Source organism: Meriones unguiculatus, chromosome 1 (genome assembly GCF_030254825.1).
Source record: "Meriones unguiculatus strain TT.TT164.6M chromosome 1, Bangor_MerUng_6.1, whole genome shotgun sequence".
Classification (NCBI taxonomy): domain Eukaryota; kingdom Metazoa; phylum Chordata; class Mammalia; order Rodentia; family Muridae; genus Meriones; species Meriones unguiculatus.
In genome coordinates, this window is record NC_083349.1 from 129858530 (window position 1) to 129877152 (window position 18623).

The window sequence follows — 18623 nt, forward strand, 5'->3', positions numbered from 1 at the left end:
CCCCAAATACAGCATGATATAACTGAGGCTTTTTAGTGCTCTTATTTTGCTGCTTACATCTGTGGGGTCATTTCCCTCTCCCCTCCTCTCCTCTCTTCTCCTTTTTTTCCCTTTTGTGAACTCGTCTGCCTTTGGCCTTCTATATTAACTGTTGTTTATATACAAGACAACATAAGCACAAAACATTTCATTTCTCTTCAAGGTTTCATCTTATTGTTTACTGTAGCCTTCATTTTGGAACCTTGGAAGTGGAACTCCCAAGCAGCTGTGGCCTCTGGCACCTTCTCTGGGTAGTTTCCTTTCCACAGATGAGCTACCCAGACTTCCAGCTCTGATGTCCCCACACTTCTTCCTTTAACCCCTACCTCTTATTTCCACAATCTCCAACTCTTCTTTCCACAACTCCCAGTCCTCTTTTTACAACCTCCTAACCTTTCTATAGTCCCTGTGCCCTCCCATTACTCCAACTCTATGTGAGCCTGCTTGAGCCCTAGGTCAAGTGTCATTGTTTTGAACGTGTTGGGAGATGAAGTGGTAATAAGTACTTCCACCCTTTGTCCAGCCAAGGATAAGCACACCACCTAACATACTCTCCATATACCTCCCTCCTGCACGTCATCAAGTGCAGATGGGACAGACAACCTAGTTTACTGATGTACAAACACAAGGCTTGTTATCTTCCAGAAAGTTACCTGTTTTAGGGCAAGCGGAGTGTACAGGCTACAGGTATTTTTGTTTTATAGATCTCTTAGGCACAGTAATTAAAACTTAAAAAGTCACTTTAGCCCTAGCATCAACTTTTCTCCACCAAGAGTCCTCTTTGCAGCTCAGCTTCCTTCCATCTAAGGAGGACTTTCAGCTTTTATGCTTACTCTGCCAGGGAAGAGCCTAATGAACCTAGTCAATTTCAGGGACTTCTTGAAGCTATTTTGAGTTGTTTACCTTTCTGCTTAAGAAGCTTCCTGTAGGAAGAAATATTTCAATGTTATACAGGAGGCAAAAGGAGAGTATCCAGGCCTCCTATCAGTGCGCAGAGGTAGGATTGATGGCTAGCTGCCACCACTCAAATGTTACTCTGAGCCTATCCTGAGATTTTGCAAAACCTCCTTAGCAACCCATAGAAGTGACATAGATCCCAAGTAGCTTCCAGAGTAGCTGAGAGAATAGACTCCTGAGAACATTTCCTCAGATTCTACTTTGGGAGCTGTCGTTTTTAGCTCTCATGTTTAAGGATTTATTTAATTGAAAAACTTGCACATTTTAAATTAAATTGTAATACAAAACATTCAAACTTTTATCAGATTCTCCAGTGCTGTCTTATGCTGTCTCACTGTTGCTCCATTGCCCAGCCTCCATCAGGAAGACTTCTCTGCTTCTCATTTTCAGCTCTAGAAATATGTGCCCTTGCTATTGCCTGTTTCACTAGTGACATCACAAAAAGAACACAGGATCTCCTTACTCTTACTTCAGAGAAACCAAATACAGAACAGATAGAAAATTAGAAGACTGACTTTTTCTAAGTGGCCTCTCACAGTTTCTTTACCTTACTTGACTGTCCTGAGTTGTTCCAAGTGTAGGGTAAGAAGTCTGAGCTTACTTCCGGGTTTGAAAACCCACCAAACTCCACCAGTTTCTGATCTTGAAAAATCCATGAATCCCTGAGTTCAAAATCTGACAGCTTAATATCCCGCCAACCCTTGGGCTTGCCCCAGGCTCAGGACTTGAAATACTACCAACCCCACCCTGGAAATCTCACCCTGGAAAACTCCTCCCCCAAGAAATCCTGTCTTCTGTTCAGTTCCCCGCTGCTTCTCGCCTGAGCAGAGGCAGCCACCGTCTGTGTCTTTTCCAATAAATCTCTTGTGTGAGGTTGGTAGCGCAATGTGACTTTGTTGTATTCCTTGGCTCCAGACTGCCAGGATATTTTTCCCTCTTAGAGTTGCAACACTTCCATTGGGGAAACCTAACACTTAACACTAAACAGTGTGCAGCAACTGGTGCAGCATTTCTGGAGAGAAATGTCCATCTATTGTGTGAGAGAGTACTAAACAATGCAAGAGGGTTTTGTTTTCTCCAGGTACCTGTGAGACATGGTTATATAATCACTGCAGGAACTGCTTAGTTTTACACAAGGAATGCTGTCAGATGTAGTGGAGCAGGCCTGTAATCCTATTATTCAGGAAAACAAGGCAGGAAGATTATAAATTCAGGGCCAGCATTGGCTGCAGAATGAGACACTATAGTAAGCGAACAACAATAAAGAAATGTTATGTCATTCTATTATGTGACTGTAATCCTCCAAAGTTATGTAGATGTCAAATAAGAAGAATAGTTGGGGGTAGAAAAAAAGGAGGAAGGAAGAAGTATGTGGCTGGCATGGATGGAGGAATTGGCTCTGGTGAAGAATATTAACACTCTGATCTTGCTCTTATGTCTCCCTTTTAATGGGTTCTTAGCTGTGTTCTTCTCATTAACAATGTGGATCATGCTCCAGACTCTGAATTATGAGGTTCTGAAATACTGAGACCAGATTCCTAGTCCAGGACTTACAGTTTTTTCCAAAACCACTGACTGCCTTGGAATATGCATACAGTATGTCTAAGCTATGTGCTTATGAAAAGTTCACTGAAGACCTGAAGAAGTTCCTAAAGCCACATTCTGTAGATGAACAAAAGAATCTCACGGGGTGTCCTGACAAAGCACTTTTTGAACAGAAGGGTCTAGATTATTATGCTTGTCAGTTTCCAGTTTCCTTGCCTCAAGAGTATAGTGGTGTGAATGATGCTGATTTTGGCTGTTTCCAAAGGATGACCTTGTCTTTTTGGGAAAATGAACAAAATAATCAAATTAATCCCAGAAGGAGTTCCACAGATAGCATGTGTGACAAATGATGACAACATAGCAAATATATCGACTTATCCTGATCATGGACTTAAAAGTATTTTCCATATTATGGGGAAAATGGCATGTTGGGTGTCCACAGCCTTTGAATCTAGTGCTACCAATGAAGAAGTAACCATTGAGTGCAAAATTGTTGGCTCATACAACCTAAAAAACAAGGATATCCGTGACAAGTTTTGGGGATGATTTATGTTCAAAATCACAGCACGCACAGGAGTAGAGCATGTCCACAGAATAAATGTGATGCTGACTCCATTTTCTCTCAGCTGGACCTGCCGTTCTAGGATTATGAGGCCTCCTTGGAGGAGGAGGTGGTGTGGTACACACACTGGGCTGATATTGTAACGTGCTTCCAGATCACAGTGTTCAGTGTCCTAAAGAAACTGCCTGCTGCCTCAGCTGCCCTTTGAACCAGTGTACAATGGCCAGATAGGGACCGATGAGCTGCCAACATCAAGTGACTATGGCTGCAAGAAATGTCTGAGAAGTTCTGTATGTGAGAAGGAAAAAGAAAATAAAGGTGGCTCTGAAAGTATCAAAAGAAGAAGAGTAGTTAGTTAAAGTGATTGTACAGAGAAACTACTGAAGTAGGCCAGTCTATGGGCAGAGTTTTGGGGGATCAAACTACCCAGGCTGTATGTTTGGGAGTGGAGGGTAATGGGGAAAATGGCGGAAAGCAGGTTTTATATGGCAGTCAGCACAGGAGGGATCTAAGCTGTCTGGATTAACGGGAGCTCTTGCCCAAGGAAGTTGACCTTTGGGGGAATGTTAAGGGAAGTTCCTGGAGGGTTAAAGGTGATTCTTGGCAAACAGGAATGGGCCTTAGGAGATCTGCTTTTCTGGTAAACAGGAACCCTGCCTTCAGGCTTTAGTCATTCTGTTTACTTGGCCAAAGTCCTTCTGTTTAGGACAGTGGCATTCTTACTGCCATTGGGTTGGGGGTTGGTGGTGATGACTTTGCACTCAACAGTTGGCAAGAATTGAAAAGAGGTCAGAAGACTTCTGCATTTATTAATAAATGCAGATATCAAGGACTGCTTATATCAAGGATGTTTTTTATGACAAGGTTTTTCTGTACATTAAATGAAACATTGACTAGAAAACATTTAGAAAAGTTTAAAGAACTGTTTGAGTTAGGGCATCTTTTAGGATTTGCTTGGCCTGTTATATGGCCATATCGGGTTCATAAATGGTTTCTTTTCCTCACTAAATGAACATGCTACCATCACAAAGAAGGAGATAGGCTTGAGCATCTATCGAAACATTATTTCCCCCGTGATTACACAACTGAGAATTAGTGGCATTCACACCCAAATATTTTCCATTTGAGCCCAGTTTCTTAGCACCTGCCCTTATGCCTTCAACATTACAGATACAGAGGATGTGTGTAGCTGATCCTCATAACAGTTGGGTGAGGTAGGTTCTGTGTTAAGACTTCAGGGTCCCAAGATCAGTACGCCACCTAACATATCACACTAAAGAAGGAGGGAATGTGGAGTCAGCACTGCAGTCTCCCCTGTGTCTGAGCACTCTCATGTGTGACTTCACACATGAGCATGATGCTCTTTTTCACTTCCTGTGACCATTATGAATTTGAAAGAAAAACTCTTATGTTGTATTGACCTAAGCATTCACCTGAGTCTTATACTTTTTATTCTTGTTTAGAGAAAAATAAAGCACTGCCTTAGACATTACTAATGGAAGCCAACAAACACCACTGAAATATCCAGTATTGTTAAGTTTATGCAAACTATGTACAGCGTAGAAGTCACCTCAGACATGAAGCCTCATGTTATGTCCCAGCTCTGCCTTCCATGAGACTAGATTTTGTAGTTTATTTTGGGATCAGAAGATGTTTAGTCTTCACCTTTTTTGATCTCTTCTGGTTATCAGTGTGATAATGTACAGGCTCATTGGCACATTATCAGCCTCACTGCCTGTTGTTGGGAGGGATAAAGGAGATTACTGAAGGCTGGATGGCTCACAGGTATTGGCCATAACCACCCTTACGAAAGCAGTTTCTGGCTTTATCTACCCAGAGGACTGGCAGCCCCTTCATATCAGGCTTCCTGTCTATGTTGAAAGTTTACATTATGTATGGTATAGCTGAGTTTAAGTCAACATGTATTTTATGCAATATTTAAGGATGGTTATTTTTTTTTTCCTTCTTGTGTTGGGGTATTGTTTGTTGAGACAGTAGACTACCTAGTAGCCTGGCATTTGATGTGTAGACCAAGATGGCCTTGAACACACAGAGATACACCTGCCTGTGCCTCCCAAGTGTTAGGATTAAAGGTGTTTACCACTACATCAGGCAGTATGGCTATTTATAAATGAGTGGGTTTCTTTATTTCAGGTATCGGATTTGGTGATAATTCTGAATTATGACAGAGCAGTAGAAGCCTTTGCAAAGGGTGGAAACCTGACACTTGGAGGGAATTTTACTGTAGCAGTTGGGCCCCTAGGCAGGTGAGTAAATGCATTCTGAATCATTAAGATGAAAAATGTCATATTTTTTTTAGGCTAAAAAGAAATTTGAATTAAAATGAAAAAATATGATTTCTACAATTTCCAAATGAGTAAAGGTCTCTTAAACAAGAAATTTACAAAAGTAAGGAAGAAAAAGAAAACAGTGAGGGAAGTAAACTCTGAGCCCAGAACACACAAGAAAAAAAATGGAAGTTTTTCACAAGCACAGGCCATGCTTTCTGTTGAACTGACAAAAAATCTTCTGTAGTCTTGAGGAAGCTCAGTGTAGTCAAATTTTACCAACTGATAAAGGTTATCAGTGTTCTAGAATTGAAAAAAACTTTTTCTTAAACTAAATCATGAGCGTGAAATGGTTGAGTCTTACTGAGCAGTGCTTATAACACCTAACGATACCGTTGTTGGGTTGGAATCATGCTACAGACTTTCAAGTGCTGCCTGTCTGTGGAAGCTAGACAGTAAAACATCTGAACTGCCCCGTGTAAAAAGAGCCCACACGCTCAGCACTGTGCTCTGCCTGAGAGGGCTAGCTTGCAGATCTCTCTCTCCAGTGTCATCACTCCAGCTTTCAGCCCTTCTACAGAAGTTCAATGTGATATGTTTTGCCACAGCTGCCTTCTCATCAAACCACATGAAAACTCCAGCTAAGCCAAAGAAAACCGTGGCCTAGGAAGACAGGCCTTATGGCTAAGTTCCATGATGAGCAGTTATTTTGGTTCTGCCGTCTTTTGTAGGAACCTGGAAGGAAACGTAGCCCTGAGGAGCTCAGCGGCCGTCTTCACTTACTGCAAATCCCGGGGCCTCTTTGCTGGCATTTCCCTGGAAGGCAGCTGTTTGATTGAAAGGAAAGAAACTAACCGGAAGTAAGTTCGTATAGGGTTACTTTGATTATGTTAAAGTGTGTGGTGAGAAGATAATATTTCAAAATTCTTCATGGTTTAGGAGTTTACAATTACATTTATATTATCAATCAAATACATCAGGGTCTATATTTAAAACCTTTAAGATAAAGTTGGTATTGCTTGGGGCTGAGGAGATGCCTCAGCACTTAAGAGCACTTGTTGCCCTTATAGAGGACCTAGGTTTGTTTCCCAGCACCCACATGGTAGCTTACAACCACCAACATAATTCTAGTTCTAAGAGATAAGATGCTTTCTTCTTACCTTAGAAGGCACCAGGTGGGCATGAGGTGTGCATAGACAGACCCAGGCAAAACACATAAAATATAATAAAATAATTTTTAAATTTTGAGAAGTAGTATATGCTTATGAAAATAAAACTTGGAAAAAATAAACAAAACTGTTACATTTTATTTTACTAATGCTTTTCAACTACCTCCTGTTCCTCTATAGTCTTCTCTTGCCAAATATGACAACAATAATGACACTATTCAATTGCAAACGTGTTTTTTTTTCTGCTTGGCATTATAATAAGCATAATCATGAGTTGATGGCCAGGCAGTGTTCAGCTAGGTGACAATATGACATTATCATTCCTTGTGGTGAGCACAGCAAATAAGCTTGTGAGTCAGTGAGAAGTGCCTCACTGTGAAGGATTTCCTATCACCACACTCTGGATTTGTCTTCTTTCATACTAAATAGAGTCCAATTTTGATTCAAAATCCAATTTGATTTTTAAAATATTTGTTACTGTCTCAGAGCTTCTTTAATCTTGTATCTGAATAGTTTTTCCTCAAGTGATTCTTAGAAATCAAACCAACAGACTCCAGAATCACAAGCCCAAGGGGGCCAGTGCCTTAGTGATACAGGGACAGACACTCCACTGAGGGAGTGAATGCTCCTCCCAGGCTCACCCCAATTTTCCGAAGAATACAACATCAAAGTGCTACCTTGCACATGCCAGGACTAGTCTGAATGAGGAAAATTAAGGTTTGCAAAAGTCTTCATCATATTGAATCACGAGTGATGTATCTGTCCATTTCTGGTTTCATGAATTTCTGCTTTTAGAAACTCCTAATTCTAGGTCTTAGGCACTCTTTTCCATAAGCGGAGCAAAATCCCTTATGAACTTCAGGTCTTCCAAATTTGCAAGGCAAAACTTTGATAAAACAAACATTTTAAAGAAATCATAAAGCTATGCATAGTACTTATAGAAAGCATAAACATAAAGCTTACGGAAGCGTGTACTTTATATGTTTATGTATTTCTATTCAAATGTGTGTATATGTGACATGCTTTTTATATGAAGACATGTACATATCAATGTCTGTGTGAATCTAAGAATTAGACATGGGAAAAGACTTGTGGTATATGATGTATTTCATAAGCATGATTACATATTTATCCGAATGTGCTACATTTACCTCCAAAAGCAAATATGTATGTTCCAGACATGTTCTTAATTTTTTATTTGCTAGGTTTTACTGTCAAGACATTCGAGCCTATGATATTTTATTTGGAGATGTTCCACGGCCTGCTCAAGCAGGAGATCTTTATGAAATTCTTGATTCCTTTACTGAAAAGTATGAAAGTGAAGGACAACGCATCAATTTGAGAAAAGTAGCGCGGGAGCAGAGAAAGGTGCTGTGGCAAGATTTCCTGTTTTTCTCAGTGGATACAAGAGGGGTTCTGACTAGGACACTGTTTCTGATAGGGAGTTCCCAGTGGTAGAGAACTTCCTTTATGATTCATTTATGTAAAGTCTTCAAAAATGTCCTGGAGTTGTGACATTGTTCAGATTTTAAGAGCGGCCTGTCTTCTGTAATTGTTTGTCTCTTAGAATGAAATCTGGTAATGTTAGAGAACCAACACTAGTTGTGCCTTTCTTTCTTTGATCTCTCCTGGATCCCTTTTGTGCAGAGTGAAATTGAAGTATAAAATTTAAATTATCACTGCTTTTCTCTGGCTTTCTGTTCCCTGTGTTCATATCACTGGACTTACAGCCCCCTCCAGACCACATAGAGGGGGAGGGGTTCAGGTGCAAGCATGTACTAGACCACACACCTGTCAGAGGGGAGGGCCCACGTGCAAAGTGTACTAGATTAACCCACATCAGAGTCTCACATCCATACATGTGAGTTTCTGGGAACCAAGTTAATAAATGCCAAGAATGAACCCTGCCAAATAAACAGGTTAGAGGCAAAGTTGTCCTATCCTTGTAAGTAAAAGTCGATTTTTAATTTTTTGCGTATTTATTCCTGTGCCTCCCAGGCTAAAGAATTACCCCCAAAACCATCATCAAGACCACAGCAACGCCTGCCACCTGTCCAGCCGAATGCTGGCTCCCAGAGTAAGTGCTTCTGTTGCAGTTTAAATATAACAGTACTTAAGTAATTACTAACATTAAGAAAGCAGGTAACACTGTTATATTTCAATATCAAATAGAAGAAATAGTGAGCATTTAAGAGAAAATTAAATAAAACAGGATCAGATGAATGGGGAGGAGGTCCCCCCTATCAGTGGACTTGGAAAGGGGCACGGTGGAGATGAGGGAGGGAGGGAGGGACTGGGAGGGAATGAGGGATCGGGACACGGCTGGGATACAGAGTTAATAAAATGTAACTGATAAAAAAAAAGAGAAAAATAAATAAATGTTCACCATCTTCTAAGCCATAATATATACTTTTGTATGAATTTTCACTGTCATAATTTGTGAAGACTTCTCTCATTCATAAGATATTTTCTTTTCAAATTTATAACCTCTTCCTCTTTAATTTTCATCAAAGAGGAACTGTGTGTGAATGTATATATGCATATATGTGTATTGTATATATGTACAATTTTTATATCCCTCCCATCTTTTTCATTGTGTATGTGTAGAATCTTTCTATCCTTTCTTCCATGATGTTTTCAGTGCCTTGTTTGCAGGGTTTGTATCATAGATTTATTAGCTAGGACTGAGAACCCCCACAGTCACTTGTTGTCCAGGAGTGGCCATCTCTATAATGGGTTCTATCTGCTGTGAAAAGAAGCTTTGCTGAGTAACAAGAGCTGTATTTATCTATGGGCATGAAGATAAGTATTTAGAATGCAGTAAAAAATTATACTGGTTTGGAAGAGTAGAAATGATAGGCTCATCTGTAAGGTCCATGGCCTCACTATATATGGGTAGTTGACTGGGTTTCCAGTCCCAGGCATGAATTCCCACCTACTGAGCAAGGCTTAAGTCCAGTTAGATGGCTTTTAGTTACCACTGGTTGTAAGTGCCACTGTTGCACTATGGGGATCTCTTACCAGGGTGGTCATTGTTTTTGTGCATAGACTTTAGAGACAGGCAGACCTCCATTGCTTTTCTCCTTGGCAGTTTGCATAGAACCTCAGGAAGGAGGTTAGTAGGTCAATTCCAGCCTAGTTCTTCCAAGTCCTGTGTCCAGAGTGTGGTGTCTTCAGCAATAGGGCCTTACCTTTAAGTTCTAGAAAGCAACCGGGGCAAAATAGCCTGGAATGTTTAGGAGGCTCTTGGACTCCCCCAGCCAACAGGTGGAGGAGAGGATTCCCATGCCTAGCATTGGGATTGGTTAGCAGGTCAATGGCTCTTGGAGGGATTGCTCCTGCTCCCAAGTGGCATAACTTCATTTAAACTGTAAATATGTGTACTTGGTGTGTGCATGTGTGTAAATGAATATGTTTCCCTATGGCTTTCTCAAACATTTTTAGTGTTGTTTCACCTCCCTTGCTCTCCCTCTGGATTGCCTTCTCTTCCCAACCCCAATTTCCCGTGTCCCCTTCATAGCACCATGTCCAACCGTCTCATTCTCTAGAGCTCATTCTCCTCCTCCCCATAGTCTCCTTTAACTTTACTGCTTTAAGAGCGAGTCTCTCCAGGTTATTTATTCACACCTTAGGATTCATAAATAAGAGAAACGTGGCATTTGTCTTTCTCGGTATGGGTTACCTCATCCAGTGTACTGGTTTTTAGTTCCCTCTGTTTACTTGCAAATTTTATGACCTCTCTTTTTTTTTCTGGGCATATGCCAAAGAGTGTATAGCTGTGTCATATGGTAGATTCACTTTCGGCTTTTTGAGACGTTTCCACACTGATTTCTGTAGTGGCTGCACCAGTTTACAGTTCTACCAACAAGTGAACAAGATTCCCCTTTCTCCACATCCAATCTAGCATTTGTTATCAGTTGTTTTCTTGATCTTGGCCATTCTGTCTGGGGTAAGATGAAATAGCAAAAATAGGTTTTTTTTTTTAGTTGTATCTATTTTTATTTTTTAATGAAGAATATTCAATCTCAAAAGATGTTTATAAAAGTTAAGGCATTTTAGAATACATTGTGAAATAGTAAATATTTTTATCTTTTTTTGGAAAAAAATTAATTTTTTTAAATTTTTTATTAGTCACACTTTATTCACTCTGTATCCCCCCTGTAGCTCCCTCCCTTCTCCCCTCCCAATCCCTACCTTTCTCCTCCTTCTCCACACATGCCCCTCCCCAAGTCCACTGGTAGGGGAGGTCTTCTTTTTCCTTCCTCTGATCCTAGTGTGTTAGGTCTCATCAGGAGTGGCTGCATTGTCTTCCTCTGTGGCCTGGTAAGGCTGCTACCCCTCAGGGTGAGGTGATCAAAGAGCAGGACAATCAGTTCATGTCAGAGACAGTCCCTGTTCCCATTACTATGGAACCCACTAGGAGACTGAACTGTCATGGCCAATTTATTCTTTTTTTTTTTATTTGGATACAGCAGAGTTTGATACATACTTACACACATATGCATGGATGATAATGTCTTTTTATTTAGTTAGAATGAAGTGTTCTTCTTTTTCTCTTCAGATTATCTTGTTTGAAGTCTATTTTGTCAGGTTTTAGAATAGGGACCCTACTTGCTTCCTGGTCCCATTTGCCTAGCATACTTTTCAATTCTGTCCCTTTAAGGTGGTATCCTATCTTTGAAGATAACATGAGTTTCTTATACACAAAAATGATTTTTTTTCTCTTAATCTGTTCAACTAACCTGTGTCTTTTCATTGGGAAGTTGAGGCCATTAGTGTTTAAAGTTACTGTTGAAAGGTATGTATTGCTTGCTGTCATTTTGTTGTTGTTGCTTTTCTTTGTGGGCTTAGTTATATTTTGTGCTGTAGTAATTTTAGCTTCGTTTGTTTTCTTTCTCTAATGTCTTGACTATACTCATTACTCTATTCAATCCAAAATATTGCTTCCAGTCTTCTCTGTCAGGCTGGTTTGTTGGACATTAATTCTTTTAGCATGTTTATATTATGGGATGTATCCCTCCAGCCAGGTGGACTCCTCAGCATACAGCACACCCCCTCCTCTACATTCCCACCATAGCATCTATCATGGCCTCCATCAGCTTATACATGCCTCACTTCTGTTTATATTGAAACATTTTGATGTGTTTCTCAGGCAAGGATGATATATTTACTTGTTAACAGGATCATGTCCATCCCTATATGTCAATGAATTTAAATTTCTTCATATGTTTTCTGGTATCTTTTATTTACTCTTTAATGGTAAACTCTTCATTTTATTGGTCAGTGTTTTTCCTATTGTAATATTTATTTTCTTGCTTAAATTCTGAAAACATTTGGGTTTTTTAGGGGCTTTTTCATTTGTGTTTGGTGTATTCTACACTCTATATTTATTGTGGGTATATGTTCGAGTATTTTACTTAGCCCTGTCTTTCCTGGAACTTGCTTTGTACACTAGACTGCCTTGAACTCACAGAGATCCGCCTTTCTCTGGCTCCTGAGTGTTGGTATTAAAAATTGTGTGCCACAATTGCCTAGCAAAAGCTTTCATACTATGTGAAATATGTCTGTCTTCTACGTTTTAGAAATTTTTTTATATTTTTTAAATTTTTTGTTAATTGCATTTTATTCACTTTGTATCCCCCCTGTGGTTCCCTCCCTCCTCCCGTCCCAATTCCTCCCTTCCTCTCCTCTCTGCATGCATGCCCCTCCCCAAGTCCACTGATAGGGGAGGTCTTCTTTTTCTTCTTTCTGATCCTAGTCAATTAGGTCTCATCAGGAGTGGCTGCATTGTCTTCTTCTGTGGCCTGGTAATGCTGCTCCCCCCCCCCCAGAAGGGATGTAATTAAAGAGCAGGCAAAATCAGTTCATGTCAGAGACAGTCTCTGTTCCTATTACTATGGAACCCATTTGGACACTGAATTGCCATGGGCTACATCTGTGCAGGAGTCCTAAGTTATCTCCATGCATGGTCCTTGGTTGGAGTATCAGTCTCAGGAAAGACCCCTGTGCTCAGATTTTTTGGTTCTGTGCTCTCCTGTGGAGTTCCTGTCCTTTCCAGATCTTACTGTTTCCCACTTCTTTCATAAGATTCCCTGCACTCTGCCCAAAGGTTGCCCATTAGTCTCAGCATCTGCATTGATAGTCTGCAGGGCAGAGCCTTTCAGAGGTCCTCTGTGGCAGGCTTCTGACTTGTTCCCTCTTTTCTCCTTCTGATATCCATCCTCTGGATAGGGATTGAGCATTTTAGTCAGAGTCCTCCCTCTTGATTAGTTTCTTTAGGTGTACAGATTTTAGTAGGTTTATCCTATATTTTATATCTATATGAGTGAGCATATACCATGTGTGTCTTTCTGTTTATGGGATAGCTTACTCAGGATGATCATTTCCAGATCCCACCATTTACCTGCAAATTTCATGATTTCCTTGTTTTTTATTGCTGAGTAATATTCCATTGTGTAGATATACCACAATTTCTGTATCCATTCCTCCACTGAGGGGCATCTGGGCTGTTTCCAGCTTCTGGCTATTACAAATAAAGCTGATACAAACATGTTTGTGCTAATGTCCTTATTGTGTACTTGAGCCTCTTTTGGGTGTATGCCTAGGAGTGGTATAGCTGGATCTTGAGGAGGTGCTATTCCTAGTTGTCTGAGAAAGCACCAGATTGCTTTCCAGAGTGGTTGTACAAGTTTACATTCCCACCAGCAGTGGAGGGGGGTTCCCCTTTCTCCACAACCTCTCCAGCATGTGTTGTCACTTGAGTTTTTGATCTTACTCATTCTGATGGGTGTAAGGTGAAATCTTAGGGTCGTGTTGATTTGCATCTTTCTTATGACTAGGGACGTTGAACATTTGTTTAAGTGTTTCTCTGCCATTCGATATTCCTCTATTGAGAATTCTCTTTTTAGCTCTGTACTCCATTTTTTAATTGGATTACTTGATTTTTTTTTCTGTTTAACTTCTTTAGTTCTTTATATATACTGGATATTAGTCCTGTCAGATATAGGGTTGGTGAAGATCCTTTCCCAATCTGTAGGCAGTTGTTTTGTTCTGACAACAGTGTCCTTTGCTTTACAGAAGGTTTTCAGTTTCATGAGGTCCCATTTATTGATTGTTGCTCTTAGAGCCTATGCTGTTGGTGTTCTGTTCAGGAAGTTGTCTCCTGTGCCAATGAGTTCAAGGCTCTTCTCCACTTTTTCTTCTAAGCGGTTTAGTGTGTCTGATTTTATATTGAGGTCTTTGATCCACTTAGACTTCAGTTTTGTGCAGGGTGATAAGTATGGATCTATTTGCATTTTTCTACATGTAGACATCCAGTTAGACCAGCACCATTTCTTGAAGATGCTATCTTTTTTCCATTGAATGGTTTTGGCATCTTTGTCAAAAATCAGATGTCCATAAGTGTGTGGATTTATTTCAGGGTCTTCTATTTGATTCTATTGATCCACCAGTCTCGTTCTATGCCAGTACCATGCAGTTTTTAGTATTGTTGCTCTATAATATAGCTGGAGATCAGGGATGGAGATACCTCCTGAAGATCTTTCACTGTAGAGAATTGTTTTAGCAATTTTGGGTTTCTTGTTGTTCCATATGAAGGTGAGAATTTTTCTTTCAAGGTCTGTAAAGAATTGTGTTGGTAATTTGATGGGAACTGCATTGAATCTGTAGATTGCTTTTGATAAGATGGCCATTTCTACTATATTAATTCTACCAAGCCATGAGCATGGGAGATCTTTCCATCCTCTTATGTCTTCTTCTGATTCTTTCTTTAGAGACTGGAAATTTTTTTCATACAAGTCTTTGACTTGCTTGGTTAGGTTCACACCAAGGTAGTTTATGTCCTTTGTGGCTATTGTGAAGGATGTTGTTTCTCTAATTTCTTTCTCGGCCCTTTTGTCTTTTGTATACAGGAGGGCTACTGACTTTTTTGAGTTAATTTTATATACAACCACTTTGCTGAAGGTGTTAATCAGCTGTAGGAGTTCCCTAGTAGAATTTTTTGGGTCACTCAGGTATACTATGATATCATCTGCAAATAGTGATACTTTGACTTCTTCCTTTCCAATTTGTATCCCCTTGATCTCCTTTAATTGTCTTATTGTTCTAGCAAGGACTTCAAGAACAATGTTGAAGAGACATGGAGAGAGCGGGCAACCTTGCATTGTCCCTGATTTCAGTGGGAATGATTTAAGTTTCTCTCCATTAAGTTTGATATTGGCTATAGGCTTGCTGTATATTGCCTTTACTATGTTCAGGTATGTGCCTTGTATCCCTGATCTCTCCAAGATTTTAAACATGGATGTTGGATTTTGTCAAATGCCTTTTCAGCATCTAAGGAGATGATCATGTGGTTTTTCTCCTTCAGTTTGTTTATGTGGTGGATCACAATGATGGATTTCCACATATTGAACCATGTCTGCATGCCTGGGATGAAGCCTACTTATAGGCGGAGACACGTGTGTCTGTACCGCTAGAAATTTTTTTAAAGTCATGACTAAGGAGATCTTTTACCTTCTGTTGAAATATTGTTTTCAGTTCCTTGGAGTTTTTTGTGATGGTTTTTAGAGCTGATTCAGGAATACTTATTTTTCAAATATTTTTAAATCTTTTTATCAGTTCTTCCTTCCTGTCTCAATACCTAAGCTAGAACAATGTTAAATACCTTTGTTCCCCTGTAACATTTGGATTTTATCTGTCGTCATGTTTGTATATTCATTTGCACTGTATCGTAATTGGCCCTTGCTATGTTTTCTGTTTGTGGAGATGTTATTTCATGTCTCTCTGTAAAATTTTGTTTTTGTCTTTTTTTTTATATTTCTTTCTGGTATAGTAAAATCATGGTTCCTATTTCCATTTCAGAGTTGAGGAAATCTTAGTTGGCATATGTTTGTCTAATATCTGGTAATCTACCCAAAATTGTTTTTATTCAGTTTCTTTATGTAGGTTCTTCTAGGATACCTGTACTTTCCCTCCTGTGATGACAGCCTTTTCTGTGTCTTTACATTCATGAGCTCCATAGTGTGTTTGTGTCCTCCGAGTACATGAGGCTGCCAGCACATATGGAGAGAAGGCAGTTTCCAGACTCCAGCTCATGGAGGAGCTCCTCAGAGCCAGCCCAGCTAAGAGCATGAAAATATGGTTTAAAAGCTGAAAGTGGGAGCTGTATATGCTTTCTGCAAAGACCTATTGGTTTTCTTTAATCGTCCTTAGTAAGATTCAGATCACTAATTGGTGTTCATAATACATTGCCAGCATACTCCTTATGGCTGTTTAAATTCATCCTGAACTTCCGGTATCTGTCAGAAGCTGTGCGGTGGCTCATGTGTGATGTCTGAAATTATCTTAGGGTTTGAGAAAGACAGAACATTTAGAGATCCCTGTGTAGAGCTATCACCTTTCTTTCTGAGGTGCCCTTCGGTTGCTTCAGGAAGAGATGTACACGGACCATGGACTAGTGTCAGGCACTTCAGCTACCTGCACTTTTATGTAGCCTTTTGCAGGGTATTTAGGCATCTCTCAGTTTATAGCCTGGCCCAGTCGTGTAGACCTTTAACAAGATCCGGATTTGATGGTTTTGTACGCTTTGTGTACTGTAATAAGCGTTTAAATCTCCCCCATTTTATTTTTTTAAACAGGCAATGGAAACGAATATAAACTATATCCCGAGCTTTCTAGCTATCATGAGAAAACCGGTAAGTAAAAAGCTAATGGCTATAAACTTATGCATAGCCACTCCACAATCACAGAATTTCCAGCTAATTTGATAGGTTATGAAAATGCCTAAGAAAGTGTTCAGAACTCTATTTGTGAGATTTTTTTATTATTATTTTTTTTTTTATCAGTTACATTTTATTAACTCTGTATCCCAGCCGTGTTCCGATCCCTCATTCCCTCCCAGTTCCTCCCTCCCTCCCTCATCTCCACCGTGCCCCTTTCCAAGTCCACTGATAGGGGGGGACCTCCTCCCCATTCATCTGATCCTGTTTTATCAGGTATCTTCAGGATTGGCTGCAAAGCCCTCCTCTGTGGCCTAACAGGACTACTCCTCCCTTTGGGGGTGGGGAGACCAAAGAGCCAGTCATTGAGTTCCTGTTAGAAATAGTCCTTGTTCCCCTCACTTTGGGAAACCAATTGGTTACTGGGCTACCACAGGCTACATCTGAGTGGAGGTTCTAGGTTATATCCATACATGGTCCTTGGTTGAATGTCAGTCTCAGAAAAGACCCTGTGCCCAGATATATTTGGTCCTTGTGGAGCTCCTATCCTTTCCCCATCAGGCTAACTCCCCTTCTTTCTTATGATTCCCTGTACTCTGCCAAAGGTTTGGTCATGAGTCTTTGCTTTGAAAACACTGCTAGTTAGAGTCTTTCAGATGCGCTCAGTAGACTCCTGTCATACGTTCAATGCACATCCCATCTGTCTTTCTAAACGAGGATTGATCTTAAAAGTAAATTTAACTGTAAATATTTTTTAGTGACAAATGGTATTCTTTTGTTCTCTGCTAGACTTTGAGAGGCCAGTGGAAACTACAGGACCAAACATTGCCATTGGCAGCCCATGGTTTTCTAGTAAAATTATTTCTCAACTTGTTTTACTTAAATATTCCTTCAAAAATTTTCTTTAAAGATTTAAGCACTTAAAAAAATTAGTGAGTTGTCCAGGCATGGTAGGACATGACTATAATCCCAGCCCTCAGGGAAGCAGAGGCAAATGGATCTCTAAGTTTGAGGCTAGCGTGGTCTATAAAGCAAGTCCAGGACTGCCAAGGCTACCCAGAGAAACCCTGTCTCAAAAAACCAAAAAGAAAAAAAGGAAGGAAGGAAGGAAGGAAGGAAGGAAGGAAGGAAGGAAGGAAGGAAGAAAGGAAGGAAGGAAGGAGAAAGAAAGAAAAGGAAAGAAAAGAAAAGAAAAGAGTTGAATACATATTGAGGCCAAAGATTAAGCAGTCATTAATTAAATGGCCTAAACTTTTGCCACTGAAGTCATCAAATTATGTGCTACAGAATTTATGAACTATTGAGGAATTAGCCATTTTGTGTTAAGTACAAATAATATGTCAAGAAATTAGGTAATCAGAATTTTAAATTGGGTAATCAAAATTTTAAATATAGATAAAAATATTTTAAATGTCTTTCCTGGTGAACCTGGGACTTGATCAGATGGGCCCTGCTGTTCCAGGCTTTCATGTTTTCTGCTGTGATCCCATGGCAGTGTATATATGCAAAGCATTTGTGGAGGCCAAAAGACAACCTGTCGGAGTCAGTTCTCTCCTTCTATCATATGGCTCCTAGGGATCTGTCTCAGGTCTCTCATCTTTTATAAGGAGAAATTCTAAGTTTAACGTTGTAAACATTGCAGAGCTTGTGCAGTGTGGGTTCTGACACCCTTCGGGAAGGCCAAAACTTAAACCCTAACTGATCAGCTTCTATCTTACCAACCATACTTTTCAACTTCTTTCCTGAAATATTTATCATTTGATTACATTTTCTTGTTCTAGGTGGCTTGAATCAGCCAGTGGAAGTGACGGCGTTATACTCTTTTGAAGGGCAGCAGCCAGGGGACTTGAAATTTCAAGCTGGAGACAGAATCACGGTTATATCGAAGACTGACTCACATTTTGATTGGTGGGAAGGAAGACTTCGAGGTCAAACTGGAATTTTCCCGGCCAACTATGTAACTATGAATTAAAGTTCATGCTATTTTGTTATTTGATAATTCCACAAAAATATTTCTACACAGACAGGATTCACTATTTACAGTAAACAGTAAGCTGTTTAAACACATCCTTGTTCTGTAAATGTTTTATCCAGTTGTCAAAAGATTTTTCTCTGCATATAAATAAATGATTAACTTAACATGTCCCTGAAGACTCTTTATTAACTTAATCACATAACCTACTGTACAGTGATTGTCGACAGTTTCTGTGGTCATGATTTTTTTGTGCCCCTCAGACCCCGCTACCCCTTTAATCTGACTGCTCACAACCACTGTTTTCCTATAAACCATGCCTGTCTGAGGAGCACTGTTCACTTTTACATGAACACGGGTCAACCTCCAAACATC

The 18623-nt window shown here is 39.9% G+C and overlaps 1 protein-coding gene and 1 pseudogene across 1 annotated transcript in view; both read left to right on the plus strand.

Moving 5' to 3' along the window:
* Positions 1-18415, plus strand: part of Sh3yl1 (SH3 and SYLF domain containing 1) — a 35890-nt gene extending 17475 nt beyond the window's left edge. Inside the window, exons 5-10 of the mRNA XM_060366689.1 lie at positions 5258-5370; positions 6123-6251; positions 7766-7928; positions 8559-8637; positions 16196-16252; positions 18058-18415. Coding sequence (XP_060222672.1) covers positions 5258-5370; positions 6123-6251; positions 7766-7928; positions 8559-8637; positions 16196-16252; positions 18058-18248 — 732 coding nt within the window. The 3' untranslated portion in view covers positions 18249-18415. The remainder of the gene's footprint in view (positions 1-5257; positions 5371-6122; positions 6252-7765; positions 7929-8558; positions 8638-16195; positions 16253-18057) is intronic.
* Positions 257-3557, plus strand: LOC132647125 (sodium/potassium-transporting ATPase subunit beta-3-like; annotated as a pseudogene).
* Positions 18416-18623: the final 208 nt, after the last annotated feature.